Source organism: Gossypium hirsutum, chromosome D08 (assembly GCF_007990345.1).
Source record: "Gossypium hirsutum isolate 1008001.06 chromosome D08, Gossypium_hirsutum_v2.1, whole genome shotgun sequence".
NCBI classification, from domain to species: Eukaryota; Viridiplantae; Streptophyta; class Magnoliopsida; order Malvales; family Malvaceae; genus Gossypium; species Gossypium hirsutum.
The window spans coordinates 11101230-11126841 of NC_053444.1; the positions used below are offsets into that span (position 1 = coordinate 11101230).

The following is a 25612-nucleotide window of genomic DNA, read 5'->3' on the forward strand; positions in this document are numbered from 1 at the left end:
TTTCCTTATACTGGCAGGACACGTGATTATAAAAAGGTTGGTAGGATGTAGATTTCTTGTAGTTGAATTAAAGTGAAAATTAAATGAAGGGTCAATTTTATTTAACCTCAAGTTTCAACTCCGACAACACTAGTTTATTAAAACACTTCATGGCTAATATGTAATGCTAGGATGTCTTATATGCCCGAAGTTAATCCGTGAACAAAGGATTTGGACATATATTATCTCTGTTAAACAAAACAAAACACCTTTCCTGCTTCTCTCTTCCTTCCATGTTTTTATTATCATATTTAGTGGTAAGTTAAAAGTTTTAATCCTCCTGTTTCGAATTTCAAGTTAATCAAATCGAATCAACTCGAATAAGTAATTTTACAACTTGATAATTCGAATAACTTAAATAACAAATTAATGAAAATATCCCCAGAGTCCTTGACAATTTCAAAAATATGCAAATTGATTCCTCTAAAAAATACTAAAAATTCAAAATAATATTCAGAAAATCCAAAATGTTTGTAAAATATTTCTTTCCAAAAATTTTATAAATAAGTATTAAAAATACTAAAAATCTTTTAAAAATATAAAAATACTAAATTATATATATTTTTGCATTAAACAAGTAAATTATCAAATCAAGTTTATCATACTAATTATCTTGTTTTCTTCTTTTATTTTGTTTTAAAAGAATTTTGAAATACACATTATATTTATGTTCTTTAACTTGGAATTTAGTCATATGGTCGACAAGATTTCAATATGGTCGGTTTAATTTTTTTAATTTAACTCGAACAAATTTATTTGATTCAAATCACATTTTACTAGATTTAATTCGAAAGAAATTCAAATCAAGTTAAGATGATAAAATAGAATTCATAAATTCAAATTTTTTTTACTCAACTCAACTTGATTCGGTTGGATGCTCACCCCTATGAACTTGATCCAAATGTTTGGAGAAGAATTTGGTAAAATGCTTAAGAGGGTCATTATATATAGTTATATTAATTTCATTTAGTAATTTTAAAAAAAGATCCTTGTTTTTATCAAACTTTTCATGCAAGAAGTACAGTTTCAGCCTTAAAGTTGGCTCTTACAGGATTTACTCACAAAGGAACAGAGAGATTTAAGTTAGGGAGAAATGATGGGAGAAGGGGAGATTACCCCAAAGAAAGAACAACAGCTAAAATGTAAGCTAAGTCTAGAACTGTACTTGTTTAATTAAAGGAAACGAGCTACAATGACAAAATTGCATCTTTTATACAATATATGAAGGTGTTTTTTTACTTGACCAGCTAGCAATATATTTAGATGAGGATTTGAGCTGAGTTTGGAACCCAAGAGTAAAATTATAAGGCCACAGTCCATGCTGTATGGATAGCTGATGCAGTGCTTCAAGGCCCAAAATGAGAGCTCGAGTAAGCGGCCATTACTGGCTAACCAACGAAACTCAATTGCTACTAAAATAAGTAATTGAATAGTCGGCTCTCCGCTCCATCAAGTTTTCTTTTTCATCGCATCTAAGCCAAACCCAGAAACCCCTCCCCTCTCCTTCTACGCAGAGGAATCAAAATCATGGTATTCTTCTTTTTGGGGCCTCCCAAACCTTCATATGACATATGTTTGTTCTCATTCAATTGAGTTCGTAACTGTGTTCTTCTATTCGTTCTCCAATGGGCGTCCTTTTGATTTATTATTTCTTTTTTTATTATGATTGGTGCAGTTGTTCTTTTCGTATTTCAAAGACTTGGTGGGAAGAGAAGTGACGGTGGAGCTGAAGAACGATTTGGCTATCAGAGGAACCCTTCATTCCGTTGATCAATACCTCAATATCAAGCTCGAGAATACTAGGGTTGTCGATCAAGACAAGTATCCTCACATGGTATTCCCCTTTTCCTTTCCTTTTCTTTTTTTCATGGGTATTTATGAACGAATTACTTAGCTTGTCTAACAAAAGCTAGGGTTTCTTTTTCCTTTCTTTTCATTTTAGTCGTTACTTGGAAGAAATGATTTGGGTATTCTACGTTCCTACTTTTCTTTCGCCCCAATCTGCCTTTTTCTTCTTCTTCTTCTTCTTTTTAAACAGGGGGCATGATTGAAGCTGAATTCAGGGTTTATTCGGTTTCTTGTATGCCCTGCCTTCCCTTTCTGATTGTTTATTTGAATTTTATTTTGTATCTGATTTTGTACTGAATATCTACCACTTTAATTCGTTCCAATGTAGCTGCTTCATGAATTCTCTGTTAACTAGTTAGTAGTTCACGTTGTTTTAATCCTCCAATAGTATAGAAACGATGAGCCTAAAAAAGATTTCTGTTCTTCTGTTATCAGCAATTGTTCTTTTTTTCTATTCTGCTTTGCATAAACGGTATTTCTCTGCCCTGTTGTCAGTGAAAGTTTACTTCTAGGGTTTATCTGTAGATGAAAATTTCAAGTAGTTTACTGTAATGGGAATTTTTGAAATTCAACGTTTAGATGATCTTGTTTATCGAGAAGAACAAAACCCTTTAATCCTAAAATATCAAGTTAAATTCGTCGTTCTTGGATTAGCTAGCTAAGGTAGGGTGCGTCCCAAGATGGGAGTCACTTATCAATCTGTTAGGACATTTGATAGAGGCTTTGCTCATGAGCTTTTCCATTGTAGCCTGTTGAAGGTGTTCGAAATAAAGCCAAAAAGGGTAAAGACGAATGTGAAACCTTGGGTTAAATGTAATCTCACAGTAAGTTTCAAGATATAATTCCTATTTTGCTCCAATGGTTATATAGAGCAACAGTTGGAAAATTGGATTCGGGAATATTGTGTTTTGTAGCACATAATAATGCCTTGTCAATGTTAGCATGGTGATACATGGTCTTGCATTTGCCAAGTAGGATTATTGATGCTGGATGACCGTATTATGCTCCACCTGAAAGAATTTCATGTTAACGGTTGGCATTGGATAGCTCAGTGTAAAACCGGTATAATAATTGGTGTTGTCAAGAAGATCTAGGCAGGATAGTGTATTCAAAAATCGCAATACGGCTTTAAGCTGCTTAAAATAAGAGTAGCAATGCAATCTAACTTGCTAATCTCTGGGAAAAGAGAAAAAAGAGAAGGCAATTCAACTTGTTTGGTGATATGAAGGATGGGTTGATGCTCTTCCCAGCCACTCATCCCCTTTCACCTCATTAAAGTGTGCCACAAATGCAGTGATATTGGACTGTATCAAATTTGATGTCAATCTGCAAATCATTTTCTGTTTTTGGTTTTGCCTCTTTTTGAATTTCATGTTTTTCTTTTGCCTTATGACTATGTCAAGTCATTTCATGTTGAGTATTGATTGCATGGAATTCAAGTGATATGGATGCAAATCCCAGTTTTCTTATATATATATATGAACTTTTTGATTCAGAGACTGCTATAGCTTTGATATACTTTATTGCTGCTGAATAGTATTTCTTAATATAAAGTTGGTTCCTTCTCTCTTCTTCTGATACGCTATTGGTTTTCCTGTTGTTGATTTTCATCCATTTTTCTTTTACTTCGACCTAGAGGTGCTCATGGGCCGGGTCAAGTCTGGTTCGAGTTGGGTCTAAGCATGATATTAACATTATTTATGCTTGCCCAAACCTGCACATATTTGCAAAATGCTAACCCAAGCCCATTTTATGCTCACCAGTATTATTTTTTATTTTTTAAAATATTTTTATTTTAATATTTAATAATTTTATATATTTTTTATTTATTAAAATTTTTTAGTCATATTAATATTATTTTAATGTTTACATTAGAGTAGTATTATATATTTAATATAGGTTTATTTTTTTAATGTATTTAAATTACATAATATATAAAAATAATATAATATAAAGTATTATAAAATTAAAACGAGTTGGGTTAGGCCGGGCTTGGGCCTTGAATGTTCAAGTCTCAAGCCTGGCTCATATTTTAAACGGGCTTAATTTTTTTGCCCAATCCCATTTTTGGGCCTAATATTCTTGCTCAAATCTTCCCAAATTTTGGGTGATCTTTTGGGCTTGGATGGGTAGCTCGGCCCTTAAACAGGTCTACAGATCGACCTCATCCTTCCAGTGCCAAGCCATGAAATACCTTTACTTGTAGTTGAACTTATCCTGAAAGTATCACCTGATACTTGTGATATCCTATTGCCCTGTACCCATAAAATGTGTCTTGGTTAGGTTTTCTTGTATGTTGGCCGTCTTAGTCTAGACAAACCCATCTCTGTTTTCCTCGTCTCAATATTGTCCAGCTGAATTGATAAGTCTTTTTGTCTGGTTACAGCTTTCGGTAAGGAACTGTTTCATCAGAGGCTCTGTTGTGAGATATGTTCAACTACCTCCAGACGGAGTCGACATTGAATTGCTTCATGATGCCACTAGAAGAGAAGCTCGTGGAGGCTGAAAAAGCAGCTTTTGTTGACAAATTCAGTGTGCTTTTAATGATTTAGATTTTTTGCTTCAAAGATTGTGACAAGTTATCGAGGATTTATTCCTTTTTGCATTAATGTAGACAAACTTGCTTGATTTTTGTGTATCGGCAAATTTTATTGGATGAAAAAAATGTTTCCTTACCAAATGCATGTCTCGAGTGATGCTAACTAGTTATGATGCTGTGAAGATATGGATTGTTGAGCTCCAATTCTAAGCATCAAGTCTCACCAAATGGTAGTAATTTATGTAATGAATATCTCTTGATTCATTATGCATGCAGAGATCGGTCATTCTATCAGCCTTTCAAAACATTAGATCTCACAAAAATCTATGGTGGTAAAATGAACCTACTTAAACCTTGAAAAAGTTTAGTATCACATAATAAGTACTTAAATATAATGTCTCATTTTTTAAAAGTTAATTGATTTTTTATTAATTCACTATCCCTAAAGGGCTATGTGTTATTAATTTGCTAGCAATATGTGAAATGATTTACTAAAAAAATAGTGTTTCTGGCTCCTTTCAAAAGTTAACCTGAGCTGGTGAGTCCTTAAATAGGGTAAAATTCTTAAAAATATTGTTTTTTTAAATACCATATTATGCCGGTTTTTTCAAAATTTATTGGATTAGGTCGAAAAGATAAAAACGCACCCAGTTGGTTGCGTTTTCAGCGGATTGGTAGGAAAACACTTCCAACTAGACGTGCTTTCTTGCCACATACGCTGAAAACTGAAAGCATTGGGTTATCTTATTGTTTTAGGGTTATGGTTTAGATTTTTATTAAGGGCTTAAGGTTAGGGTTAAGGTTTTGAAAGGTTAAGTGTTTTAGGGTTTATGGGTTTATGGGTTAAGAGTTTAGAGTTTTTTTATACTTTTTAAATTTTTTATATATTATTTAGAAGCTTTTTATATTTTTTTGAGATATAAATTTAATCTTATTTTGAAATTATTTAGAGCACAATTTGGTGTAATTTTCAAAAATGACAGGTCCAAAAGGATATTTACTACAATCGTATTTACACCAATCGTATATTCGAATGATTCGAATTGTAAAATTTAATTTAATTCAAAATCGAAACTCAAACTATTTAATTTGATTAACTCTTCGTTTGTATTTTTTTCGATTTTTCAATGGAATTAAATTTTGATCACCCGTAGTTTATATGGCAGGTTGAGGTCGATTAGAATTTTTCAAAAAATATTAGCCCGAGATACCTGATGGGTGAGTAGAAAATTTTTAGGAGTTGAATTTTTTAGTGGGAAAGCGCTCCACGTAAGGCGTGTTTTCAGTGTAATGTCAGAAAAATGCATTGAAAGTGCGTCCAGTTGGGCTCATTTTCAGTGAATATTTCTGACATGTTATTGAAAACGTGCCCTACATGGAACATTTTTCCTCTACCAAAGTCAACGCATGCAAACTTTCCACTCACTCGTGAGATATCCTGGGAAAATTTCTTAAATTAATCGCCACTCACCCCAACTCTATAAAAGGATGGCTTTCAGCATTGAATGTCATAAGACAATTTCGAGCAGACAAAATTGCAAGAAGAATCGCAAGAGGATGAAGTTCGCCAGGCATTTCATAAGGCATAATTTGGAGCAAACACGTAATTGCATCAAGTAAAGCTCGATTTTTGTTGTCCATATATAATTACAACTCTATTTTTCTGCTTAATGTTTTTGTTTCAAACATGTGAAACAAGTTGTTTTGTTGAAAATGAGTTGATAAGTTAATGTTGTTTATTACAACGATGAAGTCCGTGACACTGGCAATGGGGTTGTTTTATCATTGGAGAACACAATGCAGTTGGCTTTTGACCCTAACATACAATTGCTGAAGCTGCTTACAAGAATTAGGTGAAAAATCATCGGATCCAACCAGATGAGAGTACCGTCATTGAAATATAGATTTTGTGCTTCAGTTGACCCCGTTAAATATGATGCTTTCGATATCAGAAGTGCAAGGGGGATGGTGGTGATGGTGCAGACGCATATTGCTAGTGGATCACCAATACTCGAGTTATATACGAAGTTTGCAAACACAAATGAAGGCGGTCAGAGGTTGACATATGTTCTAATTCAATAGGCTGGAGCGAAATAAAAAGTTGAAAGCCCAACGACACAGTTGTATGATAGGTTCACTACTTTGTTAGAAAGTTCCCATTATGATATCCTGGAATCATCAATGGGAAGACATTCATTGGTTTCAACCATAGATTTCAACCACGATAGGAAGAACGACTAGTAGTTGAGGTTTGGTGGTAACCCAAAATACTAAACCATGACACGACACTCAATTAGTGGTTTTGATTTGAACTTCGATCAGTCGGTGTTCAACTCTAAGAACACTTACAGGGGTATGACATCAAGTGCTGGTGGTTGGAAATCAACGGGTGATTTTGGTTGTTTTGACAACTATACAAAAAAAAGGGATAATGTACTCCCTACGACCTCCATCGGCGAGGGTACATCCAACACTGAAGATGCTAGTGGATTTGAGAATGAAGGGGAAAATGAATTTGACGTAAAATTTTATGTTGTTAAATTTTGATCTGATAAATTCGAGGCAAAATGCGTAATGCGAGACAGGAGATGTGTATGGAAAATCATGGCTTCTTTTAAGAAAAAGACGGGATTGTGGACCAAAAAGAAATATACCATTCAGCATACGTGTGTTGTCGAGGGTACTGCGTCAAAACTGTCTTATATTTTGGGTATTGAATTTTTAATTTTAACGTACTCGTGTTGTTGCATGTATTTTATAGGATCATTCAAAATTAGATTTAGAAATGGTTGCGAACATAATACTACCTATGGTGAAAACGAATCTCAAGATTGTTATGCTGATTTTAATTGCAAATATCTGTAGCAAGTAGGATTACACGTCGTCGTACCACAAGGCGTGGATTACAAAGCAAAAGACATTGGAAAATATGTATAATGGGTGGGATGTATCGAACAATAATTTGTGGCAGTGGTGTCAGATACTAGAGCAGTACATTTTAGGTTGCGTAACTGATTTGGAAACGATGCCTGCGTACTACAACAACCGGTTGGTCCATGGATGTCAAGTGTTCCATCGTTTCTTCTAGACTTTCAAGCAATGTTAACAAGCATTCCAATACTGTAAGCCATTGGTACAAATCGACGACACCTTTATGTACGGGAGATATACGCATCGGTTGTTGTTGGTTGTGGCACAAGATGGCAATTGAAAAATTCTGCCAATTGCCTTTGCAATAACGCCATCAAAGAATGTGGACGATTGAGATTTCTTTCTGTTTAGGTTGAGGAGGCATGTTGTCCCCCAACATGATATATGCGTCATCTTCGACAGGGGACCTAGAATATTGGCTGCAATTGAACGGCAAGGAAGCCTTTGTAATCTCAAACAACATAGGTATTGTTTAAAACATGTTACGATGAACTACCATAGACAACACGAATCTGAAGCTCAACGTGCACAAGTGATTAACATGGGTATGTATTCGCCACTATTTCAATTGCCTGATATTTAATCGGTCAGCAAATGTTGGGATTAATGGATAAACTATTCACTTTCCTCGATAGGGTATGAGCTCGTCAAACACTGTTTCTATGAAATGTTGGAAAACTTACGGGCTATTAATAGTGTCGGCATGAGGTACTTCTCTAACATACCCTTCGATTAGTGGACACAATCGTCTGACGGGGGTCTATGATATAGGCACATGACGACAAACCTGGCAGAATGCATCAATTTAGAATTGAATGAAACACGTCATTTGATGATAACCTCGATTGTGAAAAAACATATTTCCATTTGGCAAAACTATTTCCAAAGCGAGCAGAAAAATATGTTGGATAGATAAAGGGTGGCCACATTTGATGTGAGGACATTATGAAAGAAATTAGGGAGTCTACAACACAAGCGAGTTGTATGCATTCAATGTGTCACTCGCATGAAAACCTATCATTTCAGGTTATAGAGTTCTACAAAATCGACCAAGGTATTGCCGAGGGAGTGTACCGTGCACACCTGAAACAACAAACCTATGACTGTGGGAGATTTGACTCATTTTGTTTTTTATACAATCATGCAATTGCAACATGTTCCTTCGTACTTTTAGATCAGATGAGCTTTGTGAAAAAATTGTACAAACTGCAACACATGTATAACGTGTAGAGATACGGATTCGTACTAGTCCCAGAAGTAAGTATGTGACCGTCAATATCTAGCGCTCCATTCAAGTTGTTACCCAATAGTTCATTGCATCGCAAACCAAAAGGTTGACCGATATCTACTCGGATACATGACAACATGGATATTCGGGAAAAGACAAACCAACTGAAGTTATGTGGGTTTTGTAGGAACTCAGGGCATACAATGTTGTCATGTCCACACCGACGGGATACTATAAGAACACCTTATTAATCGATTAATTATGTAACAGACCATTTTTCAGTGGTGTCAGAAATAGTGGTTTTGGGGCCACCAAATTCGACGAGTAAGTTTGTAAATATTATTATTTAATATTTACAAGTCAAACATGGTTTTAAAAAGGTTTTTGATATAGTAATTTTTGTTATATAAGCGATTTATTAAGTTTAAGTAGTAAGACCTTAAAGTCAAGTGATTTTAGAAAATAAGGTATCGAGACCTCGTTTCTATAAACCAAGCCGTAAATATTTTTATAAATATTTACGGAGTGTCATTAAGGTGGTATTAAATTTTCGTTGAAAAATTTTAATGTTTCGATAGTTAATTAATTAAAAAGAACTAAATCGTAAAAGATGTAAAATTTGATCACTATTTAATTTGAGTGATTAAATGTTTAATTGAATAAAGGAAAAGGGACTTAAATGGTAATTAGACCATTCAAGGTGCTATTAGCAAACAATGGACATGAATTTGATGTTTTATTTAATTATTAACTAAGGTTAATATGGTAATTTGAGAATTATATTAAAATAAAATAAAACCAAAATGTTTTATCATTATCTTAATGTCTTCTTCATCGATTTTTAATGGAGAAAAACTCCATGGAAGACCTTAAAGCTTTGGCTTACCTTGTGATGATGCATGGAAGTTCGTTTTAGCCCCGTTTTCAATAATTTTTATGATTTTGAGATCGTTGCAACTAGGTCCAGTTGAGTGATTTTTGATGAATTTTCTGATTATGGACTAAATTGTTAAAATAGTAAAAGTATTAAGGATTTGATGTGAAATTATTGTAATAATTTGATTTATTGGATTCCATGAGTATTCAGTTAGGCTTAATTTTGGGTTAAAATGGTTGATTTGTATGTTTTAGGCTCAGGGACTAAATTGAATAAAAGTATAACTTTAGGGGTAATTTTGTAAAAATGTTAAAATGACCAAATTGCATGAAATAAATTGTTTTATTGTCTAAATTAATAAATTGAATGAAATTATTAATTTAGATCAAGTTCGAGTGGAAAAATTAATGAGAATGGAAAATTACCAAAATGCCCTTAAACTTTAGTTTTTCTACAAGTTAGCCAGGCAAGTTCGTATGAACTGTATTCTATATAATTTTGATTAAATTTAATGTTAATATGTGATCATATTGTGATTAAATCAATATATATGTTAATGAAATGATGGAAATCCAATGATGTTTCAGTGACTACCGAGCCCCGTTTCAACCTTAGGAATTCATAGGATACAAATTACATGTCATTAAGGTTTACATGATTCGGGTGCTGGTCTTGAACGTCCTACCGATGGCTGAGGTCCTGCATGTGTTGCGGATACTCCACAGGTCGTGTGAGCAACATCGTTTAACTACTTTCTGATCCACAGCTCATGTGAGTAACCCATTTTCATAGCTTATGTGAGCATACTGATTCACAGCTCGTGTGAGCATATATGTATAGGATTTGACAGACTACACTTATATGAGTTAGCACATTTTGTGTGAGCTATCTTGGGTATCCAACGGTACTTTAAACGGTTCAACGGGCATGAATTGGAAAGGAAATGATAAATGGTCAATATGAGCAAATACATGTATATATGAAATACATTGAAATGATGAGATATATGGAAAACATGTTATGTTATGAAGGAGGTTATATCTAATTAAACCATATTCAAGTATAATGGTTATCTATGTTGAACTCATGTGAAATATGTTCAAGTATGCTAACATGTGTTGTTGTTTGATGCTTAGGCATGTGCCAAGCTATTGGTTGGATTGTATTATGCTTACTTATAAGTTATGCATTGAAATGGTAAGTGTCCAAATGGAAATATGCTTGTGTTCATGAAAGAGTGGTAAGGTTTAAAATATATAATTTCTTATGAAATGGTTTATCATGTGGTTAATTCCAAAAGAGCTATGTTTAAATACACTAGCTTATGGCTATGGTTGATAATATGCTTATGTCTTGTGTGTTATGCATATGAAACGAGTGTGGAAAGGTAATGGTATAGTAAGTTCATACTTGAAGTGTAAATTGATGAAAAAGGAAATGATGAGTTGAATTGATGTTTTTATTTAAGCTAAAGAAAGTAAATGCAATGGAAAGTAATGAAATGCAAATGAAAGTAAGAAAAATTGGAAAAGGGTTTAAAGTTTTATAAAATCCTATGATGCTAGGGATGATATATATATGATGCTGTGAATTTATTCACTTTGTGAGTTGTTGAATATGGTTTCATGAATCTTGTAGTATTGGTATAAAATTATTCTTGATATGTATAAATTTCATAATTGAAATAGATTGATATGACTTAAGTTTATACGAGCTTACTAAGCATTCATTACTTACATAATTGTTTTTCCATTACTTTTTAGATTATCGGACGCTCGATCGGGTTGGAAGTTTGTCAGAGATCTATCACACTATTTAGCTATTATATTGGTAGATTTTGATGTCTTGATTAATTTTATAATGGCATGTATAGGTGGACTTATGGTTAATGATTAGTTGAATACTAATTGATGAGTTTGGTACATATATATGTCATTTTGGCCGATGATTATGGCATGAATTGTTTCCTTGGATTTGAGGTACTTAAGGTACTATTGATATCTTGTTGGTTGTGGTTAATATGGTCAATTTGGTGTATGTTTTGAAATGACCAAAATTGATATGTGTTAATATATCTTTAAATGGCCAAAATGGTATGGTTGTTATGTATCAATTATGTTATGTTTTGGCATGAAAACAAGTTAAGTGATAATTGTTTAAATATGCACATGTATAGGTGTATTTGTTTGATGATATAGCCATTTGTTTTGGCTTGTATTTATGATATTTTGGGTGATGAAATGGTGCTATGTTGGCATGTATATGTTTGGCCTTGTAACGGTTGTCATTTTGGAGTTTTATGGTGATTAAATGATGGAATATGGTATGGTAGTTAAAAATGTATACTATGAGTTATTCTTTGATATGTTTGAATGTTGTTATTTGGTATATTGGTTATAGTTGACATATGTGGCTAATGTTTAGTTGATGGATATTAAATGACCAATTGGATAATTTGAGTGTGGATTTGATATGTGAATATGGAGGTAAATGTTGGTATAAAGTTGGTTACAAGTTAGTTGTTTTGTGTCTAAATTATACAACTATAAAGTACATGTTGGTTGTTGTTATTAAGATGCCCTTTGGGCATATTGGTTGTATGAGCATATAAAATGTTGTTCTAGCTTGATTAGGCATGTTTTTTTATGCATCTTGAATGCTTGATTATATGTGCAAAAGTGTTATAGGTTAGTGCATGTTTTGGGTGAAAGAAATGGCTTGAAAATGACCTATTTCTTGTCCACACAGCCTAAGACACGGGCGTGTGTCTTAGCTGTGTGGGACACATGGCCATGTGACATGGTCGCTGTCCCCTGTAGGTTTTTTTAAAGGTTGCATTTCGAGAGTTACACGACCTGGCACATTGGGGTATGGCTTGGCCGTGTGACCCAAGTAAAAAGTTACACGGGCACAGACACAAGCTGGGACACGACCGTGTGTCCTTACTTCGAATGTCCACACGGCCTGAGACACGGGCATGTGTCTCAGCCATGTGACCCCTTCAGTTTGAAAATTTTCATCTTTTTTCCTAAAAATTCCATATGTTTTCGATTTAGTCCTAATTCGTTTCTAATGTGTTTTTAGAGCTTTGAGGGCTCGTATAAAGGACAATATGTATGTTATTGATTGATTTTGCTATGATTGATGTTATGAATTACATGTTTTAATTTTTTGATAGTTTTGAAATGGAACTCCGGTAATGCTCCGTAACCCTATTCCGGCGACGGATACGGGTTAGGGGTGTTACAAATTAATTTTTTAACCGAAATCTATTTGTTGGTTTTTTTCATTCATACTTAAATTTTTTATAATTTGAAAATATAAGTTTTCATTATACTATAGAGAATAATACAATATACAACTTTGTTCCATTTTCCCGTGCAAACCAAATTAAACTTGGTTTAACAATATAAAATGACAACAAATATCAATTTTGATTAAAAAACAATATTTATTTAAAAACATTTCATATCTAATATCGGTAAAATCTTATCGACTATAATTTAGCTAAACAATTAAACTTTACATGAAAAGTACAAAAATATCATTTATATCGTCGAACAAAATGTGTGCCACAACGAGGTGGTCGTCAGTTGTGAGCCAGATTTCTTCTTCTCAAAGTTGTATACCGACCTCCTCGTCTTCATCGTCAGCTCTACCCTTAAGTACACATTGTGGTCTTGGCATCTCATCTTCTTTGCCTTCATCCGCGGTTGATTGTAGATTACTTTTCGGTTGCCATCATATATCTTCCATTCTACGAAGAGGTGGTTGAAAAGATGGTTCACCTTGGTAGAATAATGATCTTGGAGGTGTTTGCAACACCATCGGCGTAGGTGTATAACCATATTGTGTCTCATACACCAATAGCAAAATAATCGACTTCCGATCAGTGCCCCAAACATAGTCGATCGATATATTGTCGTCAAGATCGTCATCGTCTAAAACATTAATGACATCGGTGTGTAATATGCTGAAGACGAAGGCGGTGGTCCAAAAATAATACCTAGAGACGATGTAGAAATAGAAAAATGTGGTGCAAGATGTGCTGCTTGTGTAAAAATGACGGACTTAGTGAAAACACCATAATAAGTTGAGCCATACTAACCGGGGAGTGGTGTGACCATTGGTCCCTATTCTTGTGTTGGTGTAGATGATGGACCTACCTCAGCAACTACCGCAGACCTTGGATTCCTAAGCGTTCGTCATGGCCTCCTTGTATGACGTTGCCTACCTCCAACTTCTTCCGCTAGTAGATATGACTTTATATGGTGTTTAAACCATGACATGTACTCGAATCGCAGGCTAATTCCCGAGCAATAATGGGTTTACGATTAGGTAAAAATTCGTACCTATGGTTCCAAATGTTGATATATTCCCCATAGAATGTAGGTCAATTTTCATCGGTTCTTCCCCGCAATTTGATATGGTACAGATCTTCAATGTCTTGGGGGTACCGACGAAATCGTTTGCCTAAACCTGAACTACCGCAAAACTCTATCTGATTTGTGCATATCCATCGTAGCGTGCACTACCAATGACACATTCACGTGCCAGATGTTGGGATTCACCAAGAAATTGGATGGGATGCATGCTTGAATTCTCGGATCAAAGTATGCGTTTATTTAAACTATATTAAAATAATAATTTTGATTATACATTTACTATTAATTTTTAAATCAACTACGTTAATATTTTACAATTGAAATTTTAAAAATACATACCTCTGCTTTCGATCATTGATCTAACATAAGCCGTATATCTTGAAGCTCCTCTGGTAGTCCCACATAACTTGGCCCATGGTTCCACCTATTGAAATAATATGTTAACACAATAATTTAAAATTTAAATAATTTTATTATGGTAAATATATTTTCTAATGAATTTTACCTTGTTATGAGCGGGAATGTATAATGGTAGTCCACTCGAAGACGTAAAACTGACACTCAATACCACACCCATGATTGTAGTAGTAGCATGCAACCACCAATTTTAATTTTCTGTGGTTATATCACCCATCACATCTCCCGGTACAACGTCACCAACACGGATGACCCCCAACTAAGTTCTCCCGCTTCACTAAGGTTCACTAGTTTTAACAATCACCTTAAATGGACAAAATTTTGTGATTTATCGGGTATTAAGAAACCCTCGATGATCATAAAGATGTATGCCCGAGTGTGTTGTTCTCTTTCAACTTCATTTGATTTTGTGTCGAGCTCACCAAAATTTATTTTCAACCAATTCATATCTATCAGGACTCCATAAATTGTGTTTGGAACCTTCCCTAAAAGTTGCTCGCATACATCTCTTCAATCGACTGTGACAACTGACCCAGTAACTACCGACCCATCCATCGATAACCCGAGCTGTAACTGCATGTCCTCGAGTGTGATAGTACACTTGCCGCATGGAAGATGGAATGCGTGTGTCTCGGACCTCCATCTTTCCACCAACACTCTTACAAGCGTGGGGTTCAATTTACACCCCATACCCATATGGTCCATGTGCAAAAATCCTACATCTTTCAAGTATAGTTCGATTAAAGATGATGGAGGAGCGAGTAGATTATGAATATACGTCTCCAAAATCCGATCTTCCGACTATATATATAAAACATACAAAATATTAAATTTTAGTATAACAACAAAATATTTAGATTAAATTAGATTAACTATAATAAAAAACATTCTTACCATTTACAATTGATCGATTGAAATGTGCTTGCCATCAAAACAAATTAGAGATTTTGTCATTACTAATTTTATCATGATTTGTTTTTTTTTTAAATATGTGATCGAATAACATATATTACTTCGACTTTTTTTTTTTACAATTGGTGAATTTTTTATAAGTTTTAAAATATATATTTGATAATATTTGTACAATTATACAAAAATACCAAAGTACATTACATCATCACATGTTTTAAAAAAAACAATCATCTCATGATTTAAAAATTAATATTTGTAAGCTAGAATGAGGTACACATGTACTTCATGACAGTTTGGTTATTTCATCAGTCATACTAGTTTTTAACGGTAACCATTAATGAAAATTTTAAAATAAAAAATTAATTTACCCTTTGATCTAACGTACATAACTTAATTTACTCATTTTTTGAGTTAAGAGAGGCACCATTTTTTTAATAGAAAAAAGTAAAATACAATCTAACTTCTAAAAGAGAAACTTAGGTGGTACTTTTATCCATATTTCATAAAAAGTTAAAACTAGAAATAATGGAAAATCTGAAAAAGGAAAGAGAAAAAACATAATACGGGGACCTTTACCTAAATAAAAAATATTGGGGTAGAAAATATTCAGTCCAACTTTGTAAATAAAGATCCTACGAACTCCAAAAACTCCAGAGTGCTCTACTTTCACTCCTATATTTCATATTTATCGGAAGCCAGAAAATGGAGGCGAAGCTCTTCCTTCTAACCTGCTCACTTCCCTTACAACCCTTGCTTCCAACTTGCAATATGCGCCTCTCCCGTTTCAAGACGACTTCCCCTTCTAAAACAGGTTACTTCCTATATCTTCACTTTTTCTCAACCAGGTTTTTTTTATTTGCTTCAAATTCGTTCTTTATCATTTGGTTTTTTGGTGGGGATTTAACACAGTTTTGAGGAGGTGCATGAACCAAGAAGAACAACTTCTGGAAGGGATGCCAAAGGAGTATTACGATGATGTGTGTTGTTCTTTTTTGCTTATTTGGTTTACCCCCATTTTTTTGTTCACTTCTATTATTTGTTCTTACTCTGGTTAATATTAATAAATGGGTGTTCAGGATTAGCTATTTCTGGGTCACTTCTGAATTAACTTACTTAAATCATGGTTGTGTATAGCCACACGTTTTTCTTGGCAGAGTGCAGCTTATGAATCGAATTCCTGCTAACTTAGCCATTCAAGTGTAATTGCAGCGGAAAATTGATTCATTGGTTGCTTACTTGTAAACCTGAGATTTAAAAGTGTCGTTCTTTACGAAATGAATGTATAAAGACTTCAAAATATTGGCATATATGTGTGTTTCTAATTTGCTACATTTGGTGATAGAGCAGTTGTCAACATACAATAGATGTACAAACGTCCTTGTCTACGTAAATTGTGTGGATCATTCATCGGTGCAGTTCAATTGAATTGTTTATAATGAATAAGAAACTGGCATTGATAAACCTCTTGGTCAGGAATGGCAAGCCAGACAACGGGAAAAAACGAAGGAGTTGCATAGAAGACGTAGAGAAGAAGAGGAAGAAGAGGAAAGAAAGGTTGAAGAGTATCGTGAAATAGGTATGCGTTTGAAGGGGTACCCGCAAGAAGATGTTGTAAGAGCCAGGAAATTAGTTTCAAGCTTCATTAGGGCTGAAGAAGAGGTGGAAGAGGTAAAATATTTATATATATGTTTGCAGACCCAAAAGCCAGTTCATTAAAACAAGTTGAAATTTTTTTTCTAAGGTTTTAAGATAATAGAAATGTTCAGATTGAATTCTTATTCTGCTAGTAAAGTGTCAACAATGATAAGAATAATACCATAGAGTTGGATTTTCTTTTCCATCATTGTCCAAAATCGGAAGTCCAATTGTTTCAACTGAGATTCATCAGGAATTGGCAAATGTTTTTGGTTAGGAAATACATCTGAGGTTTTCTGATATAAGTAAAGTTATCTCATGCTATCTTACGCCCAAACCGGGACAGTCCCTTAACAGAAATAGGAACATTATCTTTGGAAACTCTTAGAATAGTCTAATTTGACCAGATTATAATCGCCAGGGCAAGGTTGCCTTTCTGCCTCTGAACATAAAAAGAAACTACATTTTTATTGACATTTTCTGTTGGTCATGCCCCTTGATTACTTTACTCTAACGCAGAAAATCGAGGAGGCTGCAGAGAGAGGTGAACTTACTGAACTTGTGCTAATGGTCATATGGAATCGCCTTGATCTTGCTCGACGGGATGTAAGTGGGCTTTTAGTACGTTTCCATTTTGGCAGCGCTCAATTTTGCTTATTCTTCTCTCTTTTGCAGCCTTCCTTTTTGAGGTTTGACATGTCCATGCAAAAATTTACTGAATACATGAAAAACTTGAACCGTATTCTGAACCTTTGAGAAAATTTGATGTGTAAATCAGAAAATTTGTGTGTTTTTGACAGCCATGGAAAATCACCTCGAGACATAGAAAAACACAACAATGGTAACAGTTATAAGATCCTACAATCAATGAAGTTCATCTTTTCCGTACCAAGCATGGCATGCTTGTTGATTAGGTACATGGAAACTAAACACCCAAACTTAATTGCACATGAGTAAATGATTTTTTCTTTCAAAATTGACCATGTACCTCGTTAGGGATAACCATTGATTTTAACCTGTTTCTTCACATAGCCCAGACCTTGGCAGTTACTGAGTTTGAGCGCTGTAGCATTAGACCTGGACTATTGCTTTTTATCTGTGCATGCGTTTACTTATTCCATGAATCAAACTCTTCTAGCGAACATCCTTTGAACCTTAGCTTGTATTGTTATTTCAATGTAATTTCCAGGAACTCCTGCAATTGGTTTGAATCAGCCTTGTGCATGATGTGTTTGACATAACAATGCCTGATAAGGAGGTTTCAAAAATATATTCTATGCACAAAGTGTTATGTAGTCCATGTACCGACTTTAAGTTCTGTTTCACTCTCTTTAGTGTATAAATTTAATACCTACAACTTTTTCCAGGATGAAAAGGATGCCATTAGGAGTCTTGATCTTCTCTACAGACGAGTTGAGGTATGCACTGCACTAAATATTTTGATTACCAATCAGAATTAAATTCTGTTAACGGGTATATTACAGATGTTAATACTTGAAATGGCAGTTCTGAAAACTGTCCTACTTGTATTTTATTGCAAATAAACATGTATCATACCAGAGGTTTGATTTTTATTACTTACAATCTTGAATCCATATCTCATTTTCTGGTAAATGCCTTTGTTATCAATCATCTTCAGAAATATCCAAAGCTTCTTGATGCATCAATTAATCTTTATCAGTGCTTCATTAACCTTATACCTCCAACCTAGAACCTTTTAATATCTGCCAGACTGCCACCACCTTGAAAAGTCATTTTATTTCATGGATACGATCGTTTTTGGTTTGTTTTATCTAGTATGAATTTGTTCAATGTTTTATGAGTATGAATTTGATCAGTAAAAGGTAAAGAAAATGGTAAAAGCTGTGTTTTTTTCCTCTTTTTTCCTGAAGTGCTCTATTTTGCTGGAGTATTTGGTGTCTTGCTGTCAAAATGGTATAAATGATCATATCTCACATAATAAGGGAATATTTTGTTTGTTTCATCTCCACTGCCTCTATTAAGCTCTTGCTGTATTTCAACTCTAACTGCGAAATGAGTGAAAAAGTTCTATGTTTTACTTCATATTTTAGACCGAGATATTGAAACAGGAGGCAAGTCCTGCTATGAGGCTGCTCAATGATCTTTTGAATATGCATGATGGGTTTGACAATGAAGGATGGTTGAAGGAATGCAAAAAACGCATGGTTGAGACTTTCCCACGAGAGGATCCGTTTAGCATCCTTGTACCAGCTGGTTTTGACATTGATAAGGTAAGCTATTATTTATTTATTCGAATCATGAACCTCCACATTTACACATGGATGTGGAATCAGTGGCTTCAAGGCAAAGTCCTTGTTGCCTGTAGATTTAGAAACCGGAAAAGAGCTCACCGGAGAAAATCTTATCCTTCTAAAGTGCGATTGCATTCTCAACTATCCATGCAATGACATGCTCATGAATGTTAATATTTGAAATGAACACCTTAACTTATTATACCTGACCTTGGTATCAGCATCACGGCCCATTGTCACTACCAGCCGAAGCTGATGATGTTCTTCTACGAGTAGATTTCATAAGAGAGGTTGATGCTTTGCTACAAGAGGTTCGATCCGAACAAAACGAAGCACAAACCCCAGATGAGCTTGATCCAGAATCTGTTGCAGTAAAATTGAAGGAACACGAGAGGAAACGAACCATACGCCAAGTCGAAACTCTGCTGGATTTAGCCATTAACTTACAATGGTAACTATAGTTTAAGATTAAAAAGAGGAAAAAGAAAACAAAGCCATCCAGCTTTTTCTCATCTGCTTCGACATATTAGTTCGATTTTGTTTTGGAAGAACCTATGATACTTGTAACTGTAACTGGATATAGCATTTGTAGTTTCAAGAGTACATAATATGCAGGTATATTCAAGAGTAATTTAATGGTTTTTTTTGCATAAAAAGAATTAATGAACTGAATCATTTGTTCATGATCCAAACGAATCAAAACTATGATGAAAAAAGAAAAGAAATTAAAAAGCAATCGTTGGCGGCCGGTGCAGCATGAATTTTCAAGCATACGAATCAACAAATTCAAGTCCTTCAACTTGGTCTCAAAATCTCCATGAGTTGCTTTTAAATACTCAACCGGTCTCTTCAAAAACTTGTCTGCGATTTCTCTACTCGTATTCTCCACCAACAATCTCTCTTCATCCGACATTGTTCCCTTAAACCTTCCATTAATCTTCTCCACTTCCATATCTCTAAGTTTCTCCACAACTGCCCTCAGCTTGAATATAACAATCTCAGCTTCTCTCTCTAACGAAACTTCATCATGTTGCTTGGTTTTCAACTCACTTGAATGCCCACCTTTTGTCGTCAATGTTTGGTAACCCAAAACCTGTCCCCGCCTTGAAGAATCAACAACAGGGTTGTAATTGTCGGTGCTGCTGATGAACCGATGGAGACTTTTGGTTGATGTTTTCAGCGTTGATGAGATGATGGGAATGTTCTGAGGTTGATGATGTTTCAATGTGGGAAAAGGGTTGTCATTAGGCTGAAATTTTATGGAGCATGGAGTTGGCAAGGTCGCCATTGTTGGGTTCTCTTTGGCTGTTGCAGACTCGTGTTTGGTGGTTAATAATGGTGGGATTTGGCGAGAGGCGATAAAGTTGAATTTGTTAAGAAGTCAAGGAGGCAATGAACTAGTATATAATGGCGGTGGCAAGCTTTCCCACGCGCTTAAATTGATTGACTTTCATAGATGGGCTGTTGGCCGCCGTCCGAAGTTTTCAACTGTTAGTGTAGGTTAGGTCGGAGATAAAATATTTTAAATCAACATAGGAAAGGGTTAATATGACTTTTAGTCGCTGAACGTCGCAATCTAGTCCACTTTGGTACATGAACTTGACATCTAGATCTATTTTGGTTTTTAAACTTAGCAAATGTAGAAATTTGATGATATGAAACTCTAAAATTATGTCACATTATTATTTGGAAATTAAGAAAAGGGCAAAAAATCTCTCAAGTCCCTCCCAATTTCGATAGCAAAAGAATGGAGCAATTTAATCCCTCTCAAATTCAAAAGTTTGATGATCTTCACTTTTTTCATTAATTTATACTAATTTTTGATTGATATAATGGCTTTTAATGTTTATACATTCTAAAATTTTGTATTAATTTTTAAAAAAATTAATAAATTTGATGTCGACATTTTCATTAATTTATACTACATTTTGATTGGTATAATGGATTCCAATGTTTATACAGTCTACAATTTTGTATTAATTTTTAAAAAGTTAATAAATTTAACCCTCAACATTTACACATTTTATCAATTTGGTCTTGATTCTAAATTTTTTTATATCCAATGGGACTAAATTTGTTAATTTTTTTAGAAGAAGAATCAAAATGACAATTTGTAAACATAAAAGGTTATTATACCAATCTAAAGTAAGATAAATTGACGGGAAAAAATTAACATTGTGATTAATTGTCTTTAGTTACTTACTTTTGAAACTGTGAGGAACTAAATTACTAATTTTGAGTGGAATCAAATTGCTCCCTGAAAAGTTCTTTTTACTAAAAAGAAATTTAAATGATGACATGATATAATTTTAAAAATAAATCATCAAAATTTAAAAAAAATTTATGTTGAATGACCAAATAAAATTATAAATAGCAAAGTTTACCTAATTATCAAAGCTATATTAACCTTATAAAATAATATTGACATAAACAGGACATTGGACTGTGTCCGTATATACAATATAGTTATAGAAGTGAATTTTGGCTTTGGTCGGTAAAACTGAAATTTGACCCACAATCTGATTCATATGTAGTTTATGTTAAACGTGTTTTTATATGTAAAAAATTCATCTATATTAAGGTAAATTACAATAATAGTCATTCAATTATTAATATGTTGCTATTTTAGCCAATTAACTTCAAAATTTTTCAATTTAGTCACAAATGTTATGGACATGTGATATTTTGGTGTTATAATTTACTTGGCATAATAATAATTTAACCCTCTAATGTTTATTGATTTTATCGATTTGGTCTTAATTCTAAAAAATTCAACCAATTTGACCCTTAACTTTACACATCCTATCAATTTAGTCATTGTTGATATGGGGTACAATCAGGGAGGAGGACAAGGCAGTACTATAAAGGTCAGTTCACTTGAGGAGGCAGAGAGCCAGAAGAAGGACAAGAGAATAGGCTAATCAAGAAGACAAATGCTCGAAATAACTTTAGGGTGCTAAAGTTCGTTCCCCCGTTCATTATTCTTCAGAGTATTTATAGGAGGGATCCTATTGTCTGTTGATATAACGTGTTGGGATATATGTTTAGCCTCGTTAAATGCGTAATGGATAATCATGCGCACATATCATAAGATTCTATCAATACGAGGTAGTTAAGCCTAAATAGACTTTTTATTGTCTTGGAAATGTGTTCACATTAGGAAAATATTCACACTTAATTCTGGGTGGATGACTCTATTGAGCGAGAATGGGTGGTCATACTCAGAGATACTGAGGTCAGGAGAATGGGTGGTCATACTCAGAGGAAGTCAATTAGAGTCTGTCACACCCCAAAAATCGGGTTAGTAGAATCGGATTTGTGAAAACCAAGAGTGGTCCCTGCCCTCTTATTATTTCTAATTTTTCAACAAACCCCTAATTTTAACCCTAATTACCGCCCCTTGATCCTAATTTGGGTATAAAAAACATTCTTATTTTATGATCAGCCTTTTATTTTTACTTTTCTCTTCTTCTCAAATTTGTATTTTTAGCCCCTCCTTCCCATTTTAATTTTGTGATTTTGACCCCAAAATACATACGATTAAGTGTTTAAAATAAGCAAGAAATGAGTTATAGGCTTAATGGTTAAATGTTAGAGAGTCCTTCTTGGAGACTTTAGTTCGAGCTCCCTTTATCCCATTTTATTTTTTTTGACAACCTAGGGAAAAGTCACATCCCGAAATATATATACGATTAAAAATCTAGATTAAATAAGAAATGAATATTAAGCTTGATGGTTAAGCCTTTTCCTCCCCAAAATATATATCTATTATTTTCAGCAATCTAGTTGTCAAACCCCTGAAATATATACAGATAAAAAATAAGATTAAATAAGAAATTATCTATAGGCTCAATGGTTAAGAGATAAGTCCGTCCATCTTAGAAGTTCTAGGTTCGAGCCCTTCCTTCCTCTTTCATTTTTATTTAATTTCGGTCGTAACATCCTGAAATACATGTACAGCTCAGAGTCTAAATTAGGCAAGAAATGAGAAATAGGCTCAATGATTAAGTGTTAGTCCTACCTAGAGATCTTAAGTTCAAGCCCCCTCTTTCCTTTTTATTTTTCCATTCTCGACAAGGCTAGAGGAAATTTGCATTTGTCGCCCCTAAGGTTTGCAAACCCTAGGTATTTAACCAATTCTTTCCTAATTAGAATTCATATCCCGTCTCTTTCTCAAAATTCCAATAGAATTAGAATTCCACTATATTTTTCTCTTCTTTTCCTAATTAGATTTTTATATTGCCCCTTTTCAAACCCTAATAGAATTTTCTCTCTATCTTCTTTTTCTTTTGTAACACCCGGATTTCTAGTGGCCCAAAATTTAGAATAATTAAGAGACTAAATTGAAAGAGACCACAAGCTGACGAGATATTGGAAGAAACAAGAAAGCTGGAAATTGAATTGGATTTAGTTGGAAACCAAACCTTGTTCGGTTAGGATGGAACCCAGGATTTCCTTAGTGGGAGACATAATGATTGAAAATGCACGATTCTTTTAAGGTTGGAAGAAACGCGGAAAGGGTTATAAATAGCTTGGAGATGGCTCCCAAGGATGATTTCCTTCTCGACTTAGTTTTATTTCTCTCATTCTTCATCATCTTCGGTAGCTCGAGGAAAAGTAACCATGGAAGATTCTGCATGGAGCAAAATCAATGAGGATAGAGATGAAAAAACAGGGAAACCAGCAAGAGGGTAAGGTTCTTAACCCTTTTGTGTACATAGGGTAAAATTATGGACATTAGAACTATTTTAAGAGTTCTGCATGTTTCTGAAAAATGCGTTTAAGTTAATAATGTGGAGTATAACCCATGGTTATTTTTTTGTTGTAAACTACTGCTTGGAGGATGGAAGCTCTGGTGCTCGAGAAAAAGGGATAAGCCATGGAAACGATAAGGATATGGGTGAATTCCAGACTCCAAACCTACTATTATGGTTTACAATGTCTAAGTAGGCCATGGTTGCATAAGCATGAAGCATGATAATATGAGCATGCATTGCATGACTATGAGGAAACCTGTATGGGATAGATGAAGTTAGTAAAGGAAATGAGGAGTGAACCTTTAGTTACAGCCTCAGGCGAAGCTCCGGACCTTGTGAAGGGAACACTGCGGTGTTTGAGCATCAACTGGTCCTTCGAGGCGACACCGTGACGACGATATATGCCATAAGACTATAGATGAAATAAACTATAACAATATGAATATATGGTATGTAGCATAAGACCATGGATGAAAGATGCCATGGCAGTGAGGTAAATGGTATAAGGTATACAGTGTAAGACCATAGATGAAAGATGCTATGGCAGCCAAGTATGATGAGTAAGACCAAGGATGAAAGACTCTATGGAATCATAAGGTAATACGCTAGAATGGCGAAGCAGTGTAAGACTATGGATGAAAGATTCCATGGCATCCACAAAGAGTAAGCCTATCGAGACAGTAAACACATGTAAGTCTGCCAAGACGTGAGAAAAAGATGAGAAGTGTGTAAGACCATAGTTTGGATACAACATCCCATAGAGTTAGTCAGAGAGTAAGTGAGAGAAGTATGCTAGAACCTCAAGTGAAGAGTACAAGCTTGGGCACCAAGTATAGGAAAACCACGTAGGTGGAAGAAGAGTTTAAGGAAAGCATAAATATGGTAAGTGGATCATAAGGTATCTGCCAAAATGTTGAATGCAATAAGGATAGTGATGAAAACCAACAATGTAACAACTCAATTTTGAGTCTAGTCAGAACAGTGGTTTCAGGACCACAAATTCGACGAGAAAAATTATTTTAATATTATTTTTGGTATTTACAGCATGTGATTATATATGTGTGAAAGTTATGTAAAGAAATTTTACTGTTTGAATGCTTAATTCGGTAAAAAGGATTAAATCACGTAAAGCATAAAAGTTGAGTTCTAATAGATAAAGGTACTAAATAGCTATAGAACCTTAGAGTATGGGTCCTTATATGGTAATTAGACCATTTATGTTGATAGTGGAATATGATGGCTTGACATTATTGAAATTTGGAATATGATGGCTTGACATTATTGAAATTTGTAATGTTTGTAAATGTTATAAAAGTAAATTAGTAAATAAGTAAATTAAATAATAATAATAAGATGGAAAGAAGAGGAAGATGATCATCATCTTCTTTCTTTTAACCGCATCACTAAAAGAAAAAGGGGAGAGAATTTGCATGTTGAAGGAAACTAAGGATTTAGCTTGTTTAAGAGTTGTATCCTCAAGCTCGGTAATTTTTCTAAGCTCTCCTCTATCTTTAGCTTTGTTGGAAAGAAAAATGATGATGGATTATGGGGGGTAGGTGTAACTGTGGTTTGTAGAGAAGAAAAGCTCTTTGATTAGTTGTGGATGCCTTTATCTTTGATTATATTATGGTTGACTATGTTTAGCTAACAAGGAGGTAGAAGGTCTAAGCAGCCAAAGGAATGCCAGAATTGTGTAGATAGATTTTATCTTGGGGAATTTTCTTGTGAGTTTTCTTTAAACTCGTTTTGTTATTTTTATGCTAAAAAAATT

The 25612-nt window shown here is 34.2% G+C and overlaps 2 protein-coding genes across 7 annotated transcripts; both read left to right on the top strand.

Moving 5' to 3' along the window:
• Positions 1 to 1333: 1333 nt before the first annotated feature.
• On the top strand, positions 1334 to 4567 carry LOC107949227 (sm-like protein LSM2). Its single transcript, XM_016883974.2, has 3 exons — positions 1334 to 1569; positions 1715 to 1873; positions 4274 to 4567. Exons 1-3 carry the CDS (start codon positions 1567 to 1569, stop codon positions 4391 to 4393), a joined length of 282 nt encoding a protein of 93 aa, XP_016739463.2. The 5' UTR covers positions 1334 to 1566; the 3' UTR covers positions 4394 to 4567.
• Positions 4568 to 15765: 11198 nt separating this feature from the next.
• On the top strand, positions 15766 to 19715 carry LOC121220269 (protein PALE CRESS, chloroplastic). 6 transcript variants are annotated; one of them, XM_041099839.1, is made up of 7 exons: positions 15766 to 15987; positions 16086 to 16153; positions 16650 to 16844; positions 17331 to 17432; positions 18179 to 18229; positions 18884 to 19063; positions 19306 to 19715. In XM_041099839.1, the coding sequence occupies exons 1-7, from the start codon at positions 15879 to 15881 to the stop codon at positions 19537 to 19539; spliced, it is 939 nt and encodes a 312-aa protein (XP_040955773.1). In that variant the 5' UTR covers positions 15766 to 15878; the 3' UTR covers positions 19540 to 19715. The 6 variants fall into 6 exon arrangements, with proteins under 6 accessions (XP_040955773.1, XP_040955775.1, XP_040955774.1 ...); XM_041099841.1 differs by having other exon boundaries at positions 18902 to 19063; XM_041099840.1 differs by having other exon boundaries at positions 17331 to 17417.
• The last annotated feature ends 5897 nt before the right edge of the window (positions 19716 to 25612 follow it).